This window comes from Chrysemys picta, chromosome 8 (genome assembly GCF_011386835.1).
Source record: "Chrysemys picta bellii isolate R12L10 chromosome 8, ASM1138683v2, whole genome shotgun sequence".
NCBI classification, from domain to species: Eukaryota; Metazoa; Chordata; order Testudines; family Emydidae; genus Chrysemys; species Chrysemys picta.
The window spans coordinates 33,375,070-33,402,447 of NC_088798.1; the positions used below are offsets into that span (position 1 = coordinate 33,375,070).

Genomic DNA, 27,378 nt, shown 5'->3' on the forward strand with positions numbered 1-27,378 from the left:
CTGCCGGCGGCGGCTCGTGCCTGGTGGCGCGCTGCTTTCCCTGCCGCCGAGCCCATCCCCTGACGCTGACGGGGAGGGAGGATTGAGAGGAGCAGCCGCCGCCTAATGGCGAGCCCCACTGATTGTTTACCGTGGCTCCCGGGCGGGTTCATGGTGACGGTCAGGGCTCTGCTCTTCTGGGCGCTGGTGTATAGCTACTGCGCGATCTGCGCCTGCATAGAGCTGCTGAAACTTTTGTGGAGCATAGGAAGGAGTCCAGGCAAGACCTTCCAGCGGATCATCCGGGAGAATCCTCCAGCCTGCCTCAGTGATCCCTCCTTGGGCACCCACTGCTACGTGAGAATTAAGGTAAAGGCTCTTGGTTTCTGTGCTAACCATTTAATATAGGGGTGTGAGGGGGTAACCTGCCTGCCGCTAAACATAAATAACAGGTGACTCGCTCTCTTTGCTTGTAAAACCCGAGGGAGCGGGGTGGGGACTGGCTGGTCTCTTGCATTTCCATTTCTTTTCTCTCTGAAGATCTGCTGTAGCGCCGTTTGTTTCTTGGGTTGGTGCTGAAGGGAAAGAACACTGTGTGTACAGTATTTGATTCATTCAAAGGAAAGGGAATGGTCATGGTTCTCTTCGTTGTAGTGCGTGCCGTGTAGTCACATTTAGAACCCGTTCTATGTGCATCACAAAGATGGGGTTTGCAAACAGTAATCCATTTTGAAACAGTCACACTGTGTGCATATCAGGTCTTTTGTCTGAATTGTTTCACTCTGCTTTTGTTTATTTGTTGTCTTAAAGACCATGCTGAATTTTTCTTTGCAGAGCACATAGAATCCTTGCAGGTCACCTTCGTTCTCGGGGTGAAACGCTCGACCTGAGTGGAATCGCTCTGTTCAATAAAGTGAATGGTCTAACCTTCTATCTACAGCTATAGCTACCTATTGGGACGGGGGACAGGAAACTTGATGAAAATAACCAGTGTGTATGCAAATCGGCTGAGCCAGGTGATGTGTCTCAGAGTGTTGAGGGAATTAACAAATGAACTTGCTCAACCACTGGTCATTACTTTCAGAAAGTCATGGAACACTAGGAGGGAATTAGACAACCAGGGAAAATTCAAGGTGGCACTAATCACTATTCTTTCTAAGCTACTCCTACGTGCATGTTCTGCCAGCCCTCCCAGGGTTGCCTGGTGTGATGAATCATGCATACTGTATAGATGCTTAACATGGTATAAAGCATGAACTCTGTATGTGCACTGGTGAAGATTCCAGAGACTAGACCACCATCAGACTATCGAGTTCCACTTTACCAGGAGCTTGAGGACTCAAACTGGTGCCAGCTGAGAACAGAACTGAGGGAAATCAACTGATTATGCCCCACCAGGATGGCAAGACCTGTTCAGCTGCTGGGCTATCATTGTCCTTTGCCGCTAGCCTAACTTGTCCATGTGGGAGATAGGATCTCAGGCTGATGGAATTCCTCCCACTGCTTTCTGAAGGTTGGCGATATTCTTCCACTCACAATAAAAAAGAGCCATCTTGTTCAATTCTGACAGAGGGCATTGTTCCTGCTGTCTGCCAGTAGGCTGCTGGGCTAAATGGTGTCTCTTGAAGATGAAAGAATCAAATTCTGGATAGGTCTGACTGATTGCACAGTCCTACCATCTGGAAGCCTCATCTGGGTTAGAGGTGGGAAGCTCTGTTTTAGTGTTCATTAGATTGCTGGGCTCCCTGGGTCTCCAATGCAACAATAATAGCGACGACTCTTCTTTTTCATCCTTTTCCCCCCTCTATCTTTATCCTACTTTCTGCAGCATGCCCCATCTTTCTCCACCTCTCTTTCCCATTTTTTCTCTGTTGTTGTTTACTGTTGGTATATAAGGCCTAGGAACCCCAGTCATGGATCAGGACCCTATTCTCTTAAGTGCCTTACAAACATAGAACAAAAAGTCCCTGCACCCAAAAAGCTTACAATCTAAGTCATGTTTTTCTTGAATCTTTCTCCTATCTCTTGTGACTGTCCTGCCTGTGGTCCACACATCTAATAACCATGCAAATGCAATAGTATAGACCTTGCTCAGCCTACAGTCAGAAGTGCATAGCAGATGTATGATGTATGGCAATGTTTTAAGTTTAATTTTTAATAAAACACTAGTTTTAGTTGACTTCTTTTATTGCTTGTGGGTAAGATCTTGGAAATGGGCAATAAACATTCACTAAATGTAATCTCAGACTCCAGTAAAATAGTGAAAAAATACTGAGAAGAAACTAAGCATCTAGAACAGCGGCTCTCAATCCATGGCCACTTGCAGCCCAATCAGCACACAGCTACGGCCCATGTGACATCCTCGGGGCCATACAGGTTGTGTGTGTGTGTGTGTGTGTAACCCACATAACACATATAGAGCTGCATATGCGGCCCCAAATGGTAAATAGGTTGAGAACCACTGATATAGAGAAGAACAAAAACACAAACAATAAACCATGTAAGATCAATAGAGACTAATACTGCCAAATGTAGTTCACCACTTTTTAGTTAGAATTAGAAAATACATTTCTACAAAAGAGATAATGAATAAACAATATATAACAAGAGCGTATATGACTATTAGTTATGAACCTCAGTTAATACATTAAATTAAATCATGCATTCAGTTAGTTGGTGAATTAAATATATGAAAGCCTTTGACAACAACAATGGGAATACATTCTGGCCAGTTAGTTGATCATTAAGGAGAAAGCTTGTATGTGGAAAAACTTTTAAATTCACATTATGTCTACAGTGTAAAAGAGAGCTGGTTTGAATCCTCAAATATAAAGGTTACTTTCTTGTACTTCTTAATATTCAGGTAGCTACAATTTGCTTATAAAATGTTTTTCTAGGTTACTTACAAACAAATTTATCTTCTACTCCAGAGGGACAATCTGTCACTTCTGATATAAAAGCTTCCATGCCACTTTAAAGTATTAAAATACATGGTTGACCACTAATAATAAACTGCAGATTTTCGGGGAAGAGTACAGTACAAATGCAGATTTTTAAGGATTCCAGTTTCTTATGTCTGAGTTGTTTTATGTACTTCATTTAGGTCATGAGGCATGTGAATTCTTTATACCCATATATAACATTTCCCCCCTTTATAACAAACAATACCATATTTCAACTGACCATGTTGGGGAGGGGTAAATTATTGCAGTAAAACATTCTGGGGATAAATGAAATCATTGACTATATCCAGAAGATAAAACCGCGATCGGTGGCACTTCGGCGGCAGCTCTACCGCGCCACTTCATTCTTCGGTGACAATTCGGCGGCGGATCCTTCGCTCCGAGAGGGACTGAGGGACCCGCCACCAAATTGCCGCCGAAAACCCGGATGTGCCGCCCCTTTCCATTGGCCACCCCAAGCACCTGCTTCCTTTGCTGGTGCCTGGAGCCGGCCCTGAAGGCTAGGTGTATTATTGTTGTCATTAGTACTAGAGTAATGCTTACAGGTCCCAAGTAAAACAACAAAGATGAAAGTCTGGATATTGAAACATTGTAAAAAAAGGGACAACATTTCAACACAGCCTTGATGTGCAGCTTGAAGATGATGCTCCAATTACAGCTTGGATGACTGTGCGGATGATGATGTCAACAGTCACAGAAAAAGTGGGGAGAAGAGAGGGCTCAAGAAGGTAGATGAGAAGCTCAGTTTGGGGCATATTGAGTTTGAACAGCTGCCTGGACATCCATGAGATAATTTCAGGGAGACAGGATAGTTTTGGATGGAGAAACAGAGGTCAGGAGAAGAAAGGTAAATTTGAGTCATCAGCATACAGATGACGAGTGAAGGTGTCTGAGTGGATGAGATATTGTTTGAGGGGACACACACACACACACACACAGATGAGGAGTTTGAGGACAAAGCCCTATGGGTCATCCATTGAAAGAGAGGAAAGGAGGAGGACCCACTAAACAAGACATTGAAGAGAGGCAGGAGGATAACAAGGAGAGAAAGGAATAATAAAAACCAAAAGAGAACATGATTTTTGAGAAGTACAAATGGGGATAGGTGTCAAATGTGGCCGAGAGGATATCACGGATGATGATGAGGGAATAGATGCCCTGAGATATGACCAGGAAGAGGTCAGTAGAGACTTTAAAATTAGGGCTGTTGATTAATCACAGTTAACTCACATAATTAACTCAAAAAAAGTAATTGTGATTAATTGTCGTTTTAATCACACAGTTAAACAATAGACTACCAATTGAAATTTATTAAATATTTTGTTTTTCTACATTTTCATATCTATTAATTTCAATTACAAAACAGAATACAAAATGTATATTATTTTTAATTACAAATATTTGCACTGCAAAAATGATAAAAAAAGAAATCGCCTCATACAAGTACTGTAGTGCCATCTCTATCATAAAAGTGCAACTTACAAATGTAGATTTATTTATTTTTTTGTTAAATAACTGCACTCAGGAACAAAACAGTGTAAACCTTCAGAGCCTACAAGTCCATTCAGTCCTACTTCTTGTTCAGCCAATGGCTAAGACAAACAAGTTTGTTTACATTTACAGGAGATAATGCTGCCCTCTTCTTATTTACAATGTCACCAGAAAGTGAGAACAGGTATTTGCATAGCACTTTTGTAGCTGGCATTGCAAGGTATTTACATGCCAGATATGCTAAACATTCATATGTCCCTTCATGCTTCGGCCACCATTCTAGAGGACATCCTTCCATGCTGATGATTCTCGTTAAAAAAAATGTGTTAATTAAATTTGTGACTGAACTCTTTGGGGGAGAATTGTATGTCCCTTGCTCTGTTTTACCCACATTCTGCCATATATTTCATGTTCTAGCAGTCTTGGATGATGATCCAGAACATGTTGTTTGTTTTAAGAACACTTTCTCTTCAGATTTGACAGAACGCAAAGAAGGTACCAATGTGAGATTTCTAAAGATAGCTACAGCACTTGACCCAAGATTTAAGAATCTGAACTGCCTTCCAAAATCTGATCGGGACGGGGTGTGGAACATGCTGTCAGAAGTCTTAAAAGAGCAACACTCCGATGCGGAAACTACAGAACCCGAACCACCAAAAAAGAAAATCAGGCTTCTGTTGGTGGCATCTGACTCAGATGATGAAAATGAACATGCATCACTGTGCACTGCTTTGGATTGTTATTAAGCCGAACCCATCATCAGCATGGACGCATGTCCTCTTGAATGGTGGTTGAAGCATAAAGGGACATATCAATCCTTAGCATCTAGCACATAAATATCTTGTGACACTAACTACAACGGTCCCATGCAAATGCCTCACTTTCAGGTGACATTGTAAACAAGAAGCGGGCAGCATTATCTCCTGCAAATGTAAACAAACTTGTTTGTCTGAGTGATTGGCTGAACAAGAAGTAGAAATGAGTGGACTTGTAGGCTCTAAAGTTTTACATTGTTTTGTTTTTGAGTGCAGTTATGTAATGAAAAAAATCTATATCTGTAAGTTGCACTTTCATGAAAAAAAATTGCACTACAGTACTTTCATGAGGTGAATTGAAAAAATACTATTTCTTTTGTTTTTTACAGTGCAAATACTTGTAATAAAAAATAAATAACAGTGTATTCTGTGTTGTAATTGACATGAATATATTTGAACATGTAGAAAACATCCAAAAATATTTAAACAAGTGGTATTCTATTATTGTTTAACAGTGTGATTAATCATAATTATTTTTAATCGCACACTTAATTGTGATTAATTGCACAATTTAAAAAATTAATCACAATTAATTTTTTTATCGCTTGACAGCCCTATAATATATAGAGTGTCACAAATAATTCCTGAATACTGCTCACTGAATTTGATGCTTCTAAACTTTCCTGAATTAATTTCTTGTCTTCACTGGAGTTTCAGTGTGTAAAACTGTTGTAATAGGGGGAAAGGTGGGGGGAATCAGGCTCAAATTCTTAATAAAATCCCAAATAAGTATGAAAAAGAGAAAAAAAATGTCCCTTCTAGAACCTTGGTCCCAAGATATTAGTTGATGCGTTTGCAGTGTCAGGGCAGCTCAAGGAAGTTCAAGCAGATACAGCCGGGAAGTTCTGGCTACTGTATTTTCACCACCGTGGAGAGTACATCAGCTCTTGATCCACAGGCGAAAGCATTAATTGATCAGGTTGTAGAGAGGAGGCAGTACATTCTGTTACATCAATAAAGAAGAAGTACAATCTCTCCTTATGTGAAACCCAACCAACAGATTAATTCTTCTCAAGCCAACTCTTTCCCAAGTCCCATATCCCCTTCTCTCAGGAAGGTCTTCACCAGCAGTATCTCCTGAGAGCTACCATAAAACTTATTTCTGTGTGGAGACAATGTACAATCTCATAGGCAATATTCAGAGCATATTAGTCAGCTCTATACATGTAACCTTTTGGGTCACTCTCAAGTCCATGGCTGAGCATTAAGTTTTCCTCATTAGGGAGGCAGGAACCCATCAGATCTATTCGGACATCATTTCAGCCCATTTATTCAGTCTAACCTTCAGTTGGTGTATCTCAGCATAGCTCCAGTCATTTAAATAGAGCTATGTCAGTTTACACTGACTCAGCTTCTGGCCTACTGACAATAAACACCTTGCCTATTGGTAATTTTCACAATGATAAAAATTATCAGGGGGCTCATGGCTACAGCCAATTTCAGTAAATAAAGACAAGGTAGGTGACGACAGTCATGTTAATAGATCTTTTTTTCCAATCTCTCTGAGAAAAGCCTTAATGGACCTTCAACTTTTTAAAATAAAAATAAATGTGATTTAAACCTTATGGCACATCAAAAATATACAATTTTAACTACCTTAATTAATTTTGACAAACTTTCATTTTTAAAAAACTCATATGATCTGTCAACTCTATACCTGTTTTCAATGTGATATAATTTTAAATAGCTGAGAGTAGCATCATCTAACTCACAAGCTGTACAGCAGATATAAAGTACTATAAAGCATGGACTAAAATGCATTCTATCTAGTGGTTATTTGGTGTTCTATGTGAACTGAGTGGGTGCTAGTTCCTAGTTACCTAGTACCTAGTTACCTGGGCATCACACCAGTTGGCGCTCTTGGAAATCTTAGCAGAGTCACATGACTGAATAGGCATAGAAACTGAACAACCTTGTCACCTGCTAGAAGAGATCCTTCCAGAATAGTTGGTAAGCTTGTACTGCCATTGCCCATACATCACTGATCTGTGAAGATACAGAAGACATCGATTTCCAGGGCTGTCAATTTGGCAGTTATATTAAGCACAAAATTCATCTCTTTGAATACCTTTGAAAATCATATTAATACTCAGATCCTCATTGCAGCAGTACTGGGCAGCAATCAGATCACAATACTTTTTTTTCTTTTCCCTTCCAGGATTCAGGGTTAAGATTCCACTATGTAGCTGCTGGAGAACGGGGTAAACCACTCATGCTGCTGCTTCATGGCTTTCCAGAGTTCTGGTAAAACCCCCCACTTGTTCTCATTTCATTACAGACATAGTTTATATATCATTTAAATCCACTCAGCTATTCTCCATAACTATGTTCAAATATCCCAGTAATGGTAAGTTCTAAGATTGGACAAACCACTGCAACTGAGCATGTATTCATTTTTTCCAGTTGTACCATCCACAAAATAATCTCTATGTGTTCATCTAAACCAAAATACCTCTTTCTATTCTAGTTCAGGAAATATTTCTTCATGTGTATACACTTTTCATCAAACTATCAGGAGAGCCATTTACTCTGTTCTAGTACACTTCAGGGTTGACAAAGCATAAACATTTAGAATGAGTATTCCTGTGTTCAGACACTGGTGATGGGCACCCGCACAAGAACCCAGGCAGATTTTTAAATTCAAAATGTATCAGTATATTTATTAATAAATAATAGCATGGCATACTATATATTATAAGAAATACAGGGAGGGAAATGCACGGTTTTTAAAGTCCTAGAGTCTATCGTGTAGCTTAACTACTTTTAGTTGTCACTAAGGGAAGAAGGCTCCATTAAAATGGTTACATCTGCAGGCACATGAAGAAGCCTGGTGGATCAAAAGTAAACAAAACCTAAAGTGTTTATTTGTAATGATGAAAGGACAAAGTTTCTAATATTTTGGCCATATCATTTAGGCTGTGACTGCCAGATTTAACAAGTTAAAATCATTGCAGGTCATGCCTTTAGCAACATTCTGTGTATTGTCTGACTACTCAAATGGAATGGGATATTGAATAAGAAAACTGCTATATAGGTCATTGTTAACGCCAGTAGCATAGCTTATACCTGCTGTTTTTAAAAGAAGACAACAATAAAGTAATGCATGAGATAAAATATGCACGCTAAAAATATTACAGTTGGCTTCTTACTGAATCTATGCAGAATTTTATGTATGAACTGAGATTTTGTTTTGAAAGCATGAGATAAAAGAATAACAATTTTAAGAGTAGTATAAAGCAGCTGCAAACCTGTACTTTTTGGATAGTAACAGGAATAGAAGTAACTTCCACTATTATGAAGCTTAATTGCAAAATCCTCTAGCTTCCAATGTCTCAAGGTTATTACTAGGACACATGAAATAACCAGTCAGTGCTGATCTCAGTGAGCAACTGAGGGTGTATATTGGCAAAAGATCAGTCAAATATATAATGCACCACTGCCATTAAGTCACTTATATGCAATTTTAAAAAATCAATACAAAATCTTATGGGAAACTAATATAAAAATTTTAAAATTGGAGTAAAATGTTCAGATAGCTGAATGCCTGTAAGGATGTGTGAGCTGCTTCCAGAAATAACATGATCAGAAAAACCCAAAATAGCTCCAATTATTCAGCCTTGAGAAAATAAAGGTATTTACCAACATTTCAAAATCTTTCCTGCAAAGCAGTGGTCTCACTAGATAAATACTTTAGATATGATAAAAAAAAGTGTTGTATGAAAAGATCAGTGATACATATTGAACTCACAGAGGATACTTTTACTAGATGACCCATGCCTCTGGGATCTGCTTCTCTTGGTGGTCTGCTAAGGCTACAGTTTGGCAAGCGTCAGGGTTTGCAAGACCTATCTGTTCATCAAGCCTTTAACTGATTGATGGACCATCATGACAGCAGGGTATGGGGATATAAAGGTGGTATGTCATTAAAAAAGAAAACATTTACAGGTCTGTCTCATCTTACGCGGGGGTTCTGTTCCGTGGTTAGTGCATAAAGCGAAAACTCCATTGAGTTCAATGGTGGGCGAAATCGCCCGCACTACAGATGTAGTATTAAAATTTGTTGTTTTTCTCTTTTTTTTTGTTTTTGTTTTTGTTTTGTTTTTGCCAACCACGTAAAGTTGAAATCGCGCATGTTAAATGCATGTAAGATGCGACAGACCTGTACTGTGTCATGTTGTTTCACTTTAATGAGGTATTTGTGATAGCCCCTATAGTTATCATGGTAAACTTGACTTACAGGGCAGTGTATATTGATTTTTTAAAAATAAAAGTCATTTATAGAAACCTGTATTTATTAAAACTTGTATTTATTTGCATTAACATAGGGCACCCAGATGGAACTATGATGGGTGTTGTGTTTACAGTAATAACATTTTCTTTGATTAGTCCAAGGACAATGTAATGTTGATCATGATGTGTTCAAAATCCCTGATTGGTTAGCACTACCCCCAAAGCAGAAGGCATAAGGATCTGAAATAAAATGCTACTTGGAGTCTGGCAGAATTGTACACCTCTCCCTTAAGCTATTTGACCTCCCAAATGCTTCATTTACGTTGTTTATTTGAGATCTTTGCAATAGGGCTAATAGTAAAAGTTAGCAAGCAGGGGTCCATTTTATATGATCTGTGGTTAAAACGATCATAACATTTTTCATATTTCCTTGAATGATATTATAATATAGGGCCAAATCCTTCCAAGTTCTGAGCACCTCCTAGAAGGTGTTGGGTATCCTCAGTTTAAATTTCAGAGTAGCAGCCGTGTTAGTCTAAGGTGCCACAAGTACTCCTGTTCAATTTAAATTGATTTCATTAAGAATTGAAGCGTAGTTAACAGCTAACAGGACAAGGCCCACAGTCTTTTATTATCTTTATACCATTTTTATCCAGTTATAATCTATTATTTCTAAACCCAAGAATAATCCAAATCTTTCTCTGGATGCTTATTAAATTCTTCCTCACTCTAGATTTCCTTTAAAGTAAGTAATTTCAGTCTTTATTCTCCATAGAAACACAAGCAGTAAAATACCATGTACAGTACTGACGCACTGACAGCTGTTAATCTTCATTGTTCTGGGAGAGTTTAGAGTGACTGAATAAGGACACATAGATAAATATAGCACAGATGATAACCATAAAATATCAGTTGATCAAATTAATTTGTAACATATGTTATTAATCCTTTGCTTTACATATTGAATGAGTTATCGTTCCTTCCTCCCCCTTTCCCCCAAAGAAACACAAATGTGTTCATCTTGTCATTTGAGGGCCAACTCGTTGGTCCATTCAAGCCTATCTGGTGCAGGAAGAAGTTGACAGGAGAACAGGGGCAGCTCCAGGCACCAGCGCAGCAAGCACATGCCTGGGGCGGGAAGCCGCAGGGGGCGACCTGCTGGTTGCTGTGAGGGCAGCAGGCAGGCGGCTTTCAGTGGCGCGCCTGCCGGCGGTCCGCTAGTCACGCGGCTTCAGCAGCATGCCTGCAGGAGGTCTGCCAGTCCCGCGGCTTCGGCGGTGGGGACGCTGATGGCGCGGCACCGGCGGACCTCCTGCAGGCATGCCGGCGAATCCGTGTGACCAGCGGACCGCCTGCAGGCGCGGTCTGCCGAAAGCTGCCTGCCTGCCATGCGTGGGGCGGCAAAACACATAGAGCCGCCCATCTAGGAGAAGTAGCTCTCCACACCCCATATTCTGGGGTCAGTTGCTTCCTCAGAATTACAGGAGTCTCAGGGATGCTCTAATTTTTGCCAGCTACCCATGGCACTAAGGAGCCATTCTAGAAGCCATGAATAACTGGACCATAGAGACAGTCTGATTATACCCTCTTTCCCTCAGCTATGCTCTCTATCTTAGGGGTTTTGAGAAGATGGTGGTGTAGAACCACTCATGCTAGCTCATCTTCCCTACAGATTCCCTTTCTAGTGGGAATTCCCACCCAGACAGAACCACCATGCTATGGCAAAAAGTGGCCATACATAACAGAGAATCAAGCCAATAGAATTTAACATCACCCTATCATAGAGGCTGTACTACTGACTCAATTCTAGTATTCTTCCATGTAACCTTTAACTACATTTTTTTCTCCTTTATTAGGTATTCTTGGCGCCATCAATTGCGAGAATTTAAAAGTGAATATCGAGTTGTGGCACTGGATTTGAGAGGTTATGGAGAAACAGATGCGCCTTCTCACCAGGAGAATTACAAGTTAGATTGCCTAATTACAGATATAAAGGATATTTTGGAATCTCTAGGTGCGTTAACAGAAGCCAAACTGCCCAAGTTGTTAATTTTATTTCATTTGTTGCAGAACTATGAATAGCTATCCTGTGATTTTAAAAAAAATTCCAAGGTGATTGGTTTTGTTTTAATATATGCATTTAGTTGACGATATTGTCTAAGTAAATTTGATTCAAATAGATCTGACTTATTTTATGGAATTTAGTCCACACTCATTCTTGAACAGTATGAAAAGTTTTGTTTTCAAGCCAATATGCCTGGGTCAGCATAGGGAATATGCAAACATGCTTTTCAATCAAATGCAAAGCCCTAAAGATGCTCTTGTATGCCCCCATCCTGCAATGGGATCTGGTAGCACAGCTGGATCCAGTACTATAGCCTTATGATGAGTACCACTGAAGTCAGTGGGTCTCCACCTAATGCTGACCCTTGCACTTAGTGAATCTAATTATAGGATTAGGGTCTTAAGCATCAGTAGCGCTTACAGGGTCTCAATACTAGAAGATGGAAACCAAAACAACATGGTGATATTTTCTATTACCTACTACGCAAAGTGCATATGCTCTAAGTGACAGCAATGTAGGGGCTGTATAGTGTTAATAAAAAAGAAAACAACTTACTAAAATATGCACAATAGCCAATTCTCAATTGTCAGTATTCAACTGAGTTTTACTGTTCATTTATGTACTCCCTTGTACAGGCCAAATCATGGCCAATCTTGCACAGCTGCGAAAAGGGGAATAAGAGGACATAAGATACTGTACTCCTTACGTCCTTGCATAGGCTATGTGTACCACAGATAGCTGCATGGGAGGGGAAGCAAGCTCTGTAAAGCTGCTAGGTTTCCCCTATTTAGGGGGAAATGTAGTTGTGGTGGATATAACCACACTGTAGGATACTTCCCCTCCAGAGTAGTGGGGAGATTCAGAGGCAGATTGCTACTCTCTGAGTCATTATCTCTTCCCAGCTGCACTCAGAGCAGTGCAAGAAACACTGGGCAAATTGTAAAGTGATGATCTAGGTTTGAATTTAGAACTGCTCTGAAAATTTTGAATCACATCAAAAGATGGGGCATGATATCACAAACTTTGTTTGCGTTTTCTAAGCAATTCTAGTTTTATTAAACTCCTCAGTAATGCCATAGTTGTGCTTTGTGATGTATTGCGCTCTCTCATTATAAGTCCTGCTTCACAGGGGCTTAAAAGTTTCTAGAAAAAAATGACCTCTTGGACTCAAATGTCCCCTGCTTGTTTTTGCTCCAGAGATAAATTATTTTGGAAAGTCAGATTAAATCAAAAGTTTCCAAAGAGATTTTTATCAGAAAGTAGATAAAAGGTGTTGGTTACTTTGACATTTCTCTCTTGCTTTCTGTCAGAGAACCCAAAATAATTTGGATTTTACACATCTGACTTGACATGTATGTAGAGTGCTTTAATTCTCAGTAAGGAACTGGGGCTTTGCAGTGTAGGTCTGTCTGGGTTAAGGAATAAAAGGTGGAATTTCCTAAAGCGCAGCAGTCTTGAATTAACTCTGCTCCCTGTGAGTCAGTTTTCAAATTCCCACTGATATTAGTGGAATCATAGTTAGGTCAATGCTTAGCACTTTTGAAATTCCCACCTAAAGAGAATATGAATAAGTAAAGAAGTGTTCTGAGCCTGTGCTGTACACCATCATCCCTACCTGTTTACGTGTGCAGTAAGTGCAGCTATCTGGATATAATTCCCACCTTAATAATGATGCATTATTGAGATTTTGGACACAATGTGACCAACTTGGCCACATTGCACATAGGTATTAGAGCACAGAAATGATCTCATGCAGTAAGATGACTTACATCACATATACAAGGGGGGACAAAGTATATTTGCAATGGAAACCATTACTTTTAATTACCTGTAAAAATTTCAAGCATAACACTCGCTAATCTCCTTTTTTATGTTTAATAAAGGAAGTGTTGACACATCTTTAACTATGGCAGTATAAATAATTTGTTAAGAAAAAATGACGTTGAAGTATTGTCAGCAAATATGTTGGAACATTTGTTTTTGTTTAACTGTCATTATTTTATGTGATAATTCATTTTCATATAACTGTCAGTAAACAGATGTCAAAATCTGTCTTTATGTGGCAGGGTACAATAAGTGTATGCTGATTGGCCATGACTGGGGTGGAATGATTGCTTGGTTAGTTGCTATTTGTTATCCGGAAATGGTGACCAAGCTTATTGTGGTTAATTTCCCTCATCCCTCTGTATTTACAGGTGAGTTTTACAATATTTTTATATTAACCCAAAATATTCACATTTTCACTAAGCAGGCAGATTTGGTGCTTATTTAAGGGTAGATCTGGAGAGGCACTGCACACCTAGATACCTAGGGATGCTGTGAAAGAACGTTACAAGTGCTCCGCACCTCTTGGAATCTATCCCTTATTTAAATGAAACGCAAAGCTGTCAGATATTTTGCATTAAAGCATAATTTTACAGTAGTGGGTGAGGGTACTGGCATGCAGATATACTGGCTTCTTGTCTTTGGAAATCCATAGCCTGATTCTCATTTACACTCAGGCTGCTTTACTTGGCTCTGGCAGTGCAAAGGTGCCTTAAGGTGGATGAAAATGACCCATTATATTGCCACTTAAGTGTAAAGCCAGAGGCGGATTATGATTTTGTGGGGCCCTGGGCCAGAGCAAGTAGGGGTCCCTCCCCACACATTCCGCCTGCAGTCCCCCATCCCCTGCCTCTCCCCGGCACTCCTGCTGGGGAGTGGGGGCTTGTACCGTTCCACCTGCCCAGCCAGCTCTCCTGCCAGAGAGCGGGGTTGAGGTGCGGGGGCTTCCCCTGCTCTGTGGCAGGAGTGCCGGGTGGGTAGAGGGGGGAAGGCCCCCATGCCCCGACCTTGCCCACTCCGAAGAAGGTCCCGTCACCTAGCGCTACCCCTTGATATGCTGCTTTGTCCCTTCCCTTCTCTGGTTATTGCATGTTGGCTGAGCCTCTCCATCTCTCCCCCCACACACACGTTTGCCCGTGCTCCAGTCTCAGAGAGCAGAGGACACAGGGCATGGCCTGGCATAACCCAATTGCCCAGAGGACAAAGGCCATTGCTCTCGGTGTCCCTTTGCTGGCCAAGGGCAGGTGCGTGGTAGCTCAGTTTTCCCCTCCTCTCCTAAGACACATACCTTTGGTCCCATCCCACCCCACCCCCACCGGATGCTAGCTTGTGCTTTGGAGCTGCCATGATAGTGCCCCTCCTCTCTGAGGACATGTCAGGCACCTGCTGTTGTACCCACAGTGCCCAAGGATGGTGAGAGCCCTGCTAGCGCCACAAAGGGAGGAGTCACGTCTACGCTTAGGGTCCCAGATATGATCATGATTGACTCACTTCAGCCTTGAGGGTCCTGAGAATGTCTGGACCCTTCCAGCCCCTAAGGGACAGGGTCACACAGATTCAGGGATGCTCTGGGGCTCTTCAGACCCCTCTGTGGGATGGTAAGACTCATTGGAGACCTACAGCTTCTCTTTGGAATGGCGGCACATTGATGTGGAGAGGCTGGGAGCCATTAGAGCCATTTGTGGATGGGGCAAGCTTTCTCCACATGCCTCCCTGCATTCCTGCGGGGAGCGGGGCAAGCTCCCGCACCCTGGCTCTGCTCCCTGGCAGAAGTGCCGTGTGGGTGGAGCGGGGCAAGCCTCCATACCCTGACCCCACTCCCCGGCAGGAGCTCCAGGCAGAGCTGGTCATGGGGTGGGAGCATCCATTTTTCTGGGTCCCCCAATTGGCCGGGGCTCCGTTGGCCCAGTGGCTAATCCGCCACTGTGTAAAACAGCCTTAATGTAAATGAGAATCTAATTCTCATTTAGACAAGTGAAATTGAGTTTTGTGATGTTATACTACAGTAAACCTCATTGTAACAAACCAATCATCCGAGTCTGCTTAATAGCATGTAGTTGAAGGTAAGGATTTTGGTGGATTTGCAGAGTTATGTGGTGAGGTATGCACAGAGAATATCTGCTATATGCCTGGCTTTAGCCAGTGCTACTTGATTTCTACTTTCCTATGCATTAAGTGCACATACAATTTTAAAATGCCCATTAGCATCTTACTACATTTTTTTTATTTAATTGCAGACCTGTTTTTTTCTCATTAAAAATCTTAAGGTCTCACTTCACTTCTCCAAATATATTTAACAGAAGAGTACTTAATAAGGGCTTGATTCTTATCCCACTTGGTGTGAATAAGTTTAAGCCAATGAAGTAACACTGGTGTAAAACCAGTATAAGTGAAATCAGAACCAAGCCCTAAAACTCAATTACTCTTACAAAATATACTCAAGGTCCTAACCTACTAAAGATTATTTTAATGAATAATAAAGCTACACTTACAAAAATAAGGGCTTATCTTGTACCATTGGAGCCAGTTGAAGTTTCATCAGTAACTCCAGTTGGAGCAGGAGTCAGGCTCTGTATGAACACTTTGTGATGCCATAGACTTTTTGATGTGTGTATTTGTCTACTTGCTTAGTAGTTCACACAATCCACTCTAATTTTCAGTGGGCTTGCCAGTCAATGGCACAAATTAATTAGGGTCTACAGTGCACTGAATAAAAAGATTCAGGTTATAAATAAAGCATTCTGATAGCCATAAGCATCATTGTAATGCCCAGTACATGAAAAGTCTGACTTTTTCCTCACATTTTTATTCATAAATTGCATTTTATAATAGCAATAAGAGATACTCTGAACCATGCATTTCTAAGGGATCATTACATTTTTCACATGGCTGAAGTCACCTGACTTTCAGGCTTGTGCCCTATAACACCCTCGGGGCTTGCTATAATCATTTAGTCGTGTACTGCATATCATTTCTTGTTAAGTGACAGCAATAACAGATCTTTGACAGTTCCTCAAAGTTTGCACATCAGGATTGGTTGACTTCCCATCACATCCACATGTCCCAATATCAGAGGACTATATGTACTACTAATGATCAGTGCTGAAGTCTGCCTATTAGAAAATGGTGAGTTAACTTTTTCCAATTTTGAGCAGATCTCTATGGTTCTCCTTGTAAAATTATAATATTTAAACAAAAACTTTAGAGATCGGGCAATATTGAAAATAAGTTAGTTTACCATTGTCTTATAGAGCAGAAAAATCAAGCATTGATCAGCAATGTTGGTGACCTGTCAAAGGAAAAATGCAACAGGTGATGCAATTTAAGAATTTACAAAATAGGAATGTTTGAAAAAGTTATTTGGGACTTGAACTATTAAATACAATTAAATTAGTTTTGTTTTAAAGAACAATTCCTATTCATCTTTCGTGGCTGATTTTTCAGAGATGGGCTCCAATTTTGTAGGTACAATTTTGCATCTCCAAATAATTGTGTGTGTAATTTTACATCTACAGATGATAGCCTTTAGACTTCTACCTAACTACTATACTTGCTACTTAAATGTTATAGTTTGTACATGTAACCCATTGCAAGCATAGAGTTGCACCTGCAAAAAAATGGAGGCCTGCTTGAGATCCTTAATATCAATTCAGTTATATTGTTTTCTTTGCTATGTGTGCTTCCACTGTGCTACTGTGACTATACAGTATCTTGGTTCCAGTTTTTGTACCTGCTAAGAAAGAAGACTATTCCAAAGTTTAATCCTTCCATTAATAGGATTGATGCCATATTTAAAAACATAAATGGATTACCATCTTTAGTATTTCTATGCATCACATTTGTGAGAGGAGAAATATTTAAAATGTTCTTTATTTAATTGTTTTTGTACAATTAAAATGGTTTTGACTAATAAAAACAGGTCATTTTAATTAAACTGATTAAAATACTCAAATCCTCAAGTCCAGCCCCCTTTGCTGATTTTTTGTCAGGCCTTCCTTTTGCTGCCTACTTAAGATATATATCAGGGGGTAGCCAGGTTAGTCTGTATCCACAAAAACAACAAGGAGTCTGGTGGCACCTTAAAGACTAACCGATTTATTTGGGCATAAGCTTTTGTGGGTAAAAAACCTCACTTCTTCAGATGCACCTATGAAAGCTTATGCCCAAATAAATCGGTTAGTCTTTAAGGTGCCACCGGACTCCTTGTTGTTCTTAAGATATATGTAAGACAAAATTCATTACATTTTAATGGCCAGTACATATACTCACATACTTACTTTTAAAATTATAATAATTCCTTGTCACATAGCACTCTCTAAATTAATACTTTTAAAACATTCCTTTAATTTTAAAAATAGTGATATCAACAGTAATTTTATCAGCTTTCATTTTTAATTCATGGGCATTTTTATTTCAGAATACATTCTACGACATCCTTCACAATTGATTAAATCTGGTTACTACTTCTTTTTCCAAATGCCTTGGTTTCCTGAATTCATGTTTACAGTAAATGATTTCAAGGTAAGCAAAATGAGTGCTCTTGTTTATGTTTAATGTGTTACTGATGGAATAACTGCCACCTATGTTGATCCTTTCTGATAGTATGACGTTTATGGAAAAATTAAGGATAGCTAGTAAAACTTAACTATAATTCTGGATTTGATGTGACTTTATTTTAAAATAAAATCGCAGTTAACTCACGTGATTAACAAAAAAAATTAATCGTGTTTAAAAAAATTAATCGTGATGAATAGCAGTTTTAATTGCACTGTTAAACAATAGAATACCAATTGAAATGTATTAAATATTTTGGATGTTTTTCCACATTTTCAAATATATTGATTTCAATTACAACACAGAATACAAAGTGTACAGTACTCACTTTTTATTATTTTTATTACAAATATATGCACTGTAAAAATGATACATGCTCTGGCCAAAATCATGTAACTGGTGAAAAAAATGTGTGTTTTGGCAACACTGAGTGTGTGTGTGTGTGTGTGTGTGTGCGCGCGCATAAAATTTTATTTACTTCAGCTTCATCCTTGCTTTTGGCTTCCTGGTAAGCACTTCAATATATCTTGATACTCCTTACTTCCAGTACTATAGTACGTATGTCAACACCAAGACTATTCAGCAGGTCATTAAGTATCAGTAGTTTCTGTGGATATGTCTACAGTGCAACTAGAAGTGTGGCTGCAGCACGTGTAGACATACCCAAGCTAGGTGAAGGCTAGCTTAGGTATGCTTACATGTGCTGCAGGCACACACTATGACTGCATAGGCACCCTGTGCCAATAGCCAGATTCTCTGCACATAGAACACCCACTGCATACATGAACATCCACTGAAGTCAATGGAACGTCCTCTAAGGCCTAGTCTTCACTTACCGGCTGGTCCGGCGGCACGCCATCGATGTTCTGGGATCGGTTTATCGCGTCTGGTTAAGACGCGATAAATCGATCCCGGATCGATCCCGGAAGTGCTCACAATCGGCGCCGGTACTCCAGCTCGCCGAGAGGAGTACGCGGCGTCGACGGGGGGAGACTTCCGGCCGCGTCTGGACCGCGGTAAGTCCGGACTAAGGTACTTCGAATTCAGCTACGTTATTAACGTAGCTGAATTTGCGTACCTTAGTCCGAAGTCTGGACTAAGTGGGGACCAGCCCTTAGAAATGTTAGCCCTTTTCTCCCTCAGATCTCCCACCCTTTTCTCCCTCAGTTGACATTTTAACTTCCTTTCCTTACAGAACAGTAGTTTCTAAAGAAGAGTTTGATTGTTTGAAAGCAAGAACTTCTGACAGGCTGGAATATGGAATGCTTCCCTGTAAAATGTGCTGCCTAAATAACCTGTAGCACCATACCCCAAAAACAAGACAAAAGAAAAACAAAAGAAATGTCAATGAGTTTGACATTAAATCAAGTTGTTGCATTTAAAAATGTTTTCCTTCTACGACACTAGAAATCTGTGTCCAGAGCTTGTGTTTGCTTATGACAGTATAAGGGCCCACTGCGAAGGAATTTTGTCTTATTTACATATTTTTTAGTACTCTGAAATAGACCTCACCAGGAATAAGAACATTCTATACTTCATTATTTATAGTTGCCTAAAAAAAGTAGCTTACACTTCAAACAAGGAGGTAGATGGATTTTAAACAAATATCTCCTACTCAAAGGGAGAAATATCATCATCACTGTTTTGCTATCCAGAACGTCAAGATTTCTTAGGTGCTTTTTGTTTTGTTTTGTTTTGTTTTCGCTAGGTACTGAAAAACTTATTTACCAGTCGGACTACTGGAATTGGAAGGAAAGGCTGTCGATTAACAGCAGAGGACATTGAAGCTTACCTTTACGTCTTTTCTCAACCTGGAGCACTAACTGGACCCATTAACCACTACAGAAATATTTTCAGGTCAGTATAATGTTCATAAATCAAGTAAAACATCTCAGCCAAATCCTTGGAATCCAAATATATTATTTTATCTGTTACCCCAAGGGCAGGAGAAAAGGTAAATCTTTTCCCAAACCAAGGTCCTTTACCAGGTAATTGACATTGATTCAGTGTCAGAAAGTATGATGTAATTTAAATTGCATGGCATGGCGACAAAATGTAATCAAAGAGCCAATATATTAGGGAGGAAAATCTTTATGTCTAGAGATGATACAAATTTTCTCCTATTAATAATAGGCATGGCAAATCAAAGATTTAGTCTCTAAATAGTGTATTAATATAATAGAAACACAGTATCATACAAATGTAGGACTGGAAGGGACTTTGATAGATCATCTAGTCGAGTCCCCTGCACTGAGGCAAGACTAAGTATTATCTAGACCAGTGCTTCTCAAAGCCGATCCGCCGCTTGTTCAGCGAAAGCCCCTGGCGGTCCGGGCCGGTTTGTTTACCTGCCGCGTCCGCAGCTTCGGCCGATCGTGGCTCCCACTGGCCACGGTTCGCTGTTCCAGGCCAATGGGGGCTGCGGGAAGTGGCGCGGGCCAAGGAATGTGCTGGCCGCCCTTCCCGCAGCCCCCATTGGCCTGGAGCGGCAAACCGCAGCCAGTGGGAGCCGCGATCGGCTGAACCTGCGGACACGGCAGGTAAATAAACCGGCCCGGACCGCCAGGGGCTTTCCCTGAACAAGCGGCGGACCGGCTTTGAGAAGCACTGATCTAGACCATCTCTGACAGATGTTTGTCTAACCTGTTCTTAAAAACCTCCATTGATAGAGATTCCACAACCTCCCTAGGTAATTTGTTCCAGTGCTTAACTATCCTTATAGTTAGCAAGTTTTTCCTAATGTCTAACCTAAATCTTCTTTGCTGCATCTTTGCTAAATCTTCCATTACTTCTTGTCCTGTCTTCAGTGGATGAAGAGCACAATTTGTCCTCCTGCTCTTTATAATAACCTTTTACATACTTGAAGACTGTTATCATGTCCCTGTTCAGTCTTCTCTTCTCCAGACTAAACAAATCTAATTTTTCCTCGTAGGTCATGTTTTCTAGACCTTTAATCATTTTTGTGCTCTCCTCTGGACTCTGTCCAAATGTGGTGTCCAGAACTGGACACAGTACTCCAGTTGAAGCCTTACCAGTGCTGAGTAGAGTGGAAGAATTACTTCTTGCGTCTTGCTTACAACACTCCTGCTAATGCATCCTAGAATGATGTTTGCTTTTTTTGCAACATTATTACTCTGTTGACTCATATTTAGTTTGTGATTCCATATAACCCCAGGTCTTCTTTCTGCAGTACTCCTTCCTAGGAAGTCATTTCCCATTTTGTTTTTGTGCAGTTGGTTATTCCTTCCCAAGTGTATTTTGCATTTGTCCTTATTGAATTTCATCCTGTTTATTTCAAACAATTTCTCCAGTTTGTCAAGATTATTTTGTATTCTAATCCTGTTCTCCAAAGCACTTGGCATCCCACCCATCTTGGTATCATCCACATACTTTATAAGTGTACTCTCTATGTCATTATCCAAATCATTTATGAGGATATTGAACAAAACTAGACCCAGGGCAGATCTTTTTGGAACTCCACCTGCTATGCCCTTCCATCTTGACTGTGAACCATTGATAACAACTTTCTGAGTACAGCTTTCCAACTAGTTGTGCACCCACCTTATAGTAGGTTCATCTAGGCTATATTTCCATAGTTTGCTTATGAGAAGGTCATGTGAGACCATAACAAAAGCCTTACTAAAGTTGACGTATATCACATCTACTGCTTTCCCCCATCCACAAGTCTTGTTTCCCTGTCAAAGAAGGATATAAGGTTGGTTTGACATGATTTGTCACATTATTATCTTCCAGATCCTTGCAAACTGACTGATTATTTGCTCCATTATCTTTGGATAATGACTGATTTATAATTCCTGGGGCTGTCTTTATTCCCTTTTTATAGATAGGCATTATATTTGTCTTTTTCCAGCCCTCTGGGATCTCTCCTGTCCTCCATGAATTCTTAAGGATAATTGCTAATGGCTCAGAGATCTCTTCAGCCAGTTCTTTAAGTATTCTAGGATATATTTAATCAGGCTATGCTGACTTGAAGACGTTTAACTTGTTCTTTCCCTATTTTAGCCTCAGATCCTACCCCTTTTACACTGATGTTCACTTTGTTAGTTGTCTGATTACTGCTAACCTTTTTGGTGAAAACTGAAACAAAAAAGGCATTTAACACTTAAACCATTGCTGCATTTTCTGTTACTGCCTTTTCCTCCTGATTGAGTAATGGGCCTACTCTGTCCCTGGTCTTCCTATAATAATATATAATAGGGAATTAAGTCCCAATGCATCAGCACCATTGGAACTAAAGGATTAGATCAGTCTTGGGACCCATTCAGTTCTTGCCTGTGTGAAGCTGTCCGCAAGAATACCAATTGTGATGGTGGTTGTTGGATTTGAATACCTGTTCACTAGGAACTGGATTGAAACCATCACTTTATTTTACATAAGGCACCGAACAGCATTCAGATTCTAATGACTTTCATCTTCACTAATCATAATGGATTGTACCTTGTGACCTAGATGTTAAAGGCTTCATATCTCATTACAATCCAGCCACCCATCTGGAGTAATCAGTTCTTCAGAGCTTAATTTTATTACAGAATTATTTCCAAAGAGATGTTGTTTGAAATCCTCTAGTCCCCTTGACTAAGCAATATATCTTTATAGGGAGAGAATAGCAATAATTCCATAAACTACACTTTATACACAACCCCTTTTTTAAATAGACCTTAGCCTGGTAGTTGCTTGACTTGTAGTATATTCAGTTTAGGAGATATGCACTGACACACTGTCAAAGTGAACTTTTGAACTTGAGTTCTGGTACACCGTAGTTTGTGTAAAAGCCTGTTGTATGTTCTTTCAAAACATGGGATTTTTCCTCTTGCATTGGTTGGGAAATATTTCAGCATTTTGTATATGAGGAAATCTGCTACCGTTGTGTGTTGAGGATATCTCCTTTTCAAAAGGTATTGAGTTCACAACATGACCTTCCCTTTCTAGATGGCAAATCTGCATGTTAATCCTTGTTAAAAGAAACTTTTTTCTATTTGGTACCTTGAGGCACAATGCTACATACTGAATTTCACATACAAAAGAATTCACACAACATGGTTCGTAGACATCATTATCTAATTGAGCAATATTCTGGTTTCTTGAGTTCAAAATTGTCTATGACTAATCAAATCTCCAAAATATCCATTGTCCTAATTGAGTACAAGAGTAATATATTGATTAAAGAGAATGAAATAAATGAAGAAACTCCTAAGCTTCCACCCCATGCTAATTGCTCATAAAAGCTTGTCTAAATAAAACTATTTCAAATATTCTGTTGCTTTTAAAGAATCACATTACATCATTGTTATTAACTGATTAAATGTCAGTGTACCTTGGTGTCTGTTTTGAGCAACTGCAGTTAATCTGTATTGCAATATGCCACTAAGATTTATAAAACAGTTTAAACTTAAGCATGGATGGACTGTTTAGCATCTATTTGAAAATGGATGATTTGAAATAAATTCTGATGGGTTAATAAGGCTTACATTCAAGCAATTATCTCACATCTGTCTACCATCTGTCACGACTTAGTCCTGTAACTTATAGATCTATTAATAAATATCAATACAAATGCATATTAACTGTACTTTAAATGTTCAGAAAGATTTTATTTATAAAATATTTACTTTAATATAAAGTCAGTTGTATAAAGAAATAATTTTTAATTATTTATGCAGGTTTAAGTGGGTCATTTAAATGTTATGAAACCCTTAACCATTTTACTTTTTGAAGTCTCTTTTTTCAATGTGTTAACCAAGTGTCTCAAATTTTTCCCCCCATAAGCCCCTCAGAAATTCTTCCAAAGCCCTGAGTTCTGATGTTGAGGATTTAAGCAGCTTTTACCCAATGCTATGCAAATTTCGGGTAATATTATTCTCTCCGTGCATAGATATTTATGTATTTAACTCCCACTGCTTCAAAAAGAGACTATACCCCTTTGTACTGTGAATTCTGTTGTCTTTTGAATGTCTTTATGCATTCTGTAGGTCTGTTTGAATGTGACTGGCTACATTCAGCATTACAGAGGCTAATATTCAATTGAAAGTTTTTCTCCATAAATATTTTACTTATAGCTGTACTGTACATTCGGTTTTCAGTAAGTCTAGGAGACTGAACAGATTGGTCATCTTACACAATGTTTATGAAAAACAATTAAAAGGAATTAAATGATAGTCTACTGGCATCATTTGAAACTTGACACAGCATTCACCAATATAGAAAAATTCATCAACATGTAAGATTCAGGCTATATTAGGCACAGGTTCTCTTTTATTGATGTTACTGAGCTCCTGATCAGTAGATCAAGGGGGGACACTACTCAAATGCAAGAAAGAGAATATCCTTTTTAACCTTCTCCAGAATCACTAGAACAGATAGACATTAAAACAGAGCAGTTTGTGACATGGCATTGAAGACTCGAATGGAGAATGTGACACAAAACATTCACAGACATAGCTCTAGAGCCAGATTCTCTGCAGTCCCAAGCAGCAGTTCAAGCATTCATGGATTGCTGGAGTGCAAGGGCCTACCAGTCACACTTCCTTTTTCCTGGCAGCACTCCCATGCTGGGTGCCAGGAAAAGGGTTGTCCATCTCTGTGCCACCTGTATACACTTCCATGCTGAGGAGTCCTCTACCAGACAGACCTGCAGGGTTTAAATCTGCATTGCACCAGAAAACTAGTGCGAAAATTACTTAATGGGAGTTAGGATCTGACCCCTCCCCATGTTACTTGCTTCTGCTAATTTCCTATGCACTCAAAGACATTTTTAAAATAGAGTTACAGTTCAAGATAGATCATATAAAACAAAGGCCACTTAGAAATTATTTGCAAATATCTGCTGCAGAGTCAATAACGTATTATGTAAATCTGAACAAAGTTATTTTTCATACCAACGTACAAGCTGAAACAATGACAATGTTAATTTCTCTTTTTATAACAAATGAGGCCCAAATGTACAGACCTGCAGTGTTGCTTCAATGAGGTTTTATCTGAAAAAGCAACTGCAGGATTTGGACTGTGGTAAATTCTGTTAGAATAAAGATACCCTCGGAAGATGTTGCTGACATGAGATCAATTAGAGAGCTTTGGTAATAATTAGTAATTTATTGGTAATATAGTGAATTGGATCCTAGAAACCATGCAACTAATCTGTGATGTATTTTGAACTGGAAAGTTAATTTGACTGATATTTTGTCATGATGATTTTTTAAAAACAGTTAAAAAACGTGTATTTTGTTTTTTAAAGTTGCCTACCTCTGCAGCACCATGAGGTCACCATGCCTACCTTGTTGTTATGGGGAGAAAGAGATGCATTTATGGAAGTTGAGATGGCAGAAACTACTCGGATTTATGTTAAAAATCATTTCAGATTAACTATTTTGTCTGAAGCCAGTCACTGGCTCCAGCAGGATCAACCTGACATAGTTAACAAGTTGATATGGACCTTTCTAAAAGAAGAGACAATAAGAAAAAGAGAGTGACTTTTTCTACATGTTTTAAAGGTCTACATAAAAGCTGTTACATTAAAAAAAACTAATTATTAGCAGGACCATATTTCCAGCCTACCTTCTAATTTGGGCTCTGTTAGGGAAAAGTGTTTTCGATGTATTGTACATATTGACACCGATGTTATTACTAAAAGAAAATAGTGTGAGAACATATAGTGTTAACATTGGTTTTACCTGTATTCTTGTATTTTGCACATAAAAACACCTGCCTTAAAATGTATGTGTTTGTACAGTAAGGAAATCATGGAAAGTTACTTGGTTCTGGTTTCTCACTTGCTTTACACTTGTAATATATGGTGCCTTTCACAAATTTATAATGAAATAATGGCGGTCTGCCATATGAAAAAGAAGTCAGGTATCAGTTGGACTATCAGTTTTCATTCAACCAGTAGATTTGTATTGTGAAATTACAGCTGTTTTATGTGGTATATTTTCTTCTTAATTGAAAAATAGGGATCTGTTCACATGTAACATATCTGGACAAGAAGAATGGAAAATGAAGAGCTATATATTCATGATTTATGTATCAAATCCACTTCTATCTAATAAAATGTAATTTAAATTGTGCCCTCTATCTGAATCTTTACAGAGAGATTTGTTCCTAAAGCTGGATAGCCATTTTGAAAAATGATGTGTCCATTATTATTGTGCAGCCTTGCTCATGCTATCATTGTTGAAATTTCTAGCAAATAAAGCCATTCAGCATTCATCCTCCCATGTTGGCAATTATCATTCTTGCCTCCAAGAAATGTTGCCAGATCCCTGTGCATAGGGGAAAAGAGAGACTCAATAAGTGATAACCCAGAGGAGAGTTGTTGTTTGAAGATAGATTTCACTAGCCATGGGGAGGTCAGAGAGAACAACGGGATGTAGGTTGCTAGCAATGGAGAAGAGAAGGCTTGAAATGTGGGTGTCCAGCATTAGAAGGGAGAACTTGGAGTCACCTCCCTGTACAGCTCCTTGTTCAAGACCCTCTTTTCAGAGCGAAGACCCTCCACCTTCACTCTCATTTTAGAGAAAAAGCACTTTCTTAGCCCATATTGTGAAGAAAAGATGCTGCCAATTTCTCTAAAAAGTGAGGGAAACAGCACTCTCCACCAGGAAAAGGTTGCTCCATCCCTGCTGTGGAACTGCATCTCTGCAATGAGATGAATGGAAATTGGCCCCCACAAATTCTGTTCAAGCTCTCCTGCCTCTCAAACTTTCTACGGCTCATGACACAAATCTGTGTTCCCTTCTTCCCCCTGACAAACACAATCCTCCTCCCAGTTTTAATGCTCCCTCAACCCACTATGTAGCTGACAAAGCCTCTTGTCTGCTATTATAAACTCTTTCCTCCCAGCTGCAGTAGGCACTGACACCTAACACCTTCTGGGGCCAAGTGTCCAAATAAATAGAATACTTAGCCACAGTAGGATATGAGGGACTTTATACAACTGGAGCTGGGCAACTCAGGCATCTATTTTCCCCACATTCTTTACGCAAAGTACATCTTCATCTTTACATCCATAAATACAACTGGAGACTTCACTTCTGTTGCTATATGCAACACAATGCCTTCCCCCTCCCCCCCGCTTAAAATTTTTAAGGCAAAAAGCCCTCCCACCACCCGCAACCTCCCCTGAATCCTGAGTTAAACATGTCCATGAAATGGTCATTTGAAATGAGCTCTTATGGTGACCCCTTTTAGGGATAAATGCTGTCTCATCTGTCTCCCCATGTATGCAGAGGGCACCTCTACACAACAGAACTAGTGCAGTTATGTTGTTTGGAAAGGCTGTGAGGTCAGAATGCTGGGCCTATGCAGGGTGTGCACACTCCTTGCAGCTAGAGATGTTTCAGTTTCTTAACCAGTCTTTGCTGGAGAGGTAGAACAATCCCTGAAACATACATCTAGTTTTAAGCAGGTTTCAGCTTCTGGCTGTAGATTCACTGACTTCTTT

The 27,378-nt window shown here is 39.6% G+C and overlaps 1 protein-coding gene across 2 annotated transcripts; it reads left to right on the forward strand.

Moving 5' to 3' along the window:
* The first annotated feature begins 105 nt into the window (after positions 1 to 105).
* On the forward strand, positions 106 to 26,149 carry EPHX4 (epoxide hydrolase 4). 2 transcript variants are annotated; one of them, XR_006172267.2, is made up of 8 exons: positions 106 to 348; positions 7,407 to 7,492; positions 11,335 to 11,492; positions 13,610 to 13,738; positions 17,785 to 17,888; positions 19,630 to 19,778; positions 23,709 to 23,789; positions 25,174 to 26,149. XR_006172267.2 is itself a non-coding variant. In XM_005298127.5 (7 exons), the coding sequence occupies exons 1-7, from the start codon at positions 106 to 108 to the stop codon at positions 25,406 to 25,408; spliced, it is 1,104 nt and encodes a 367-aa protein (XP_005298184.2). In that variant the 3' UTR covers positions 25,409 to 26,149. The 2 variants fall into 2 exon arrangements, 1 of the variants encoding a protein (XP_005298184.2); XM_005298127.5 differs by lacking the exon at positions 23,709 to 23,789.
* Positions 26,150 to 27,378: the final 1,229 nt, after the last annotated feature.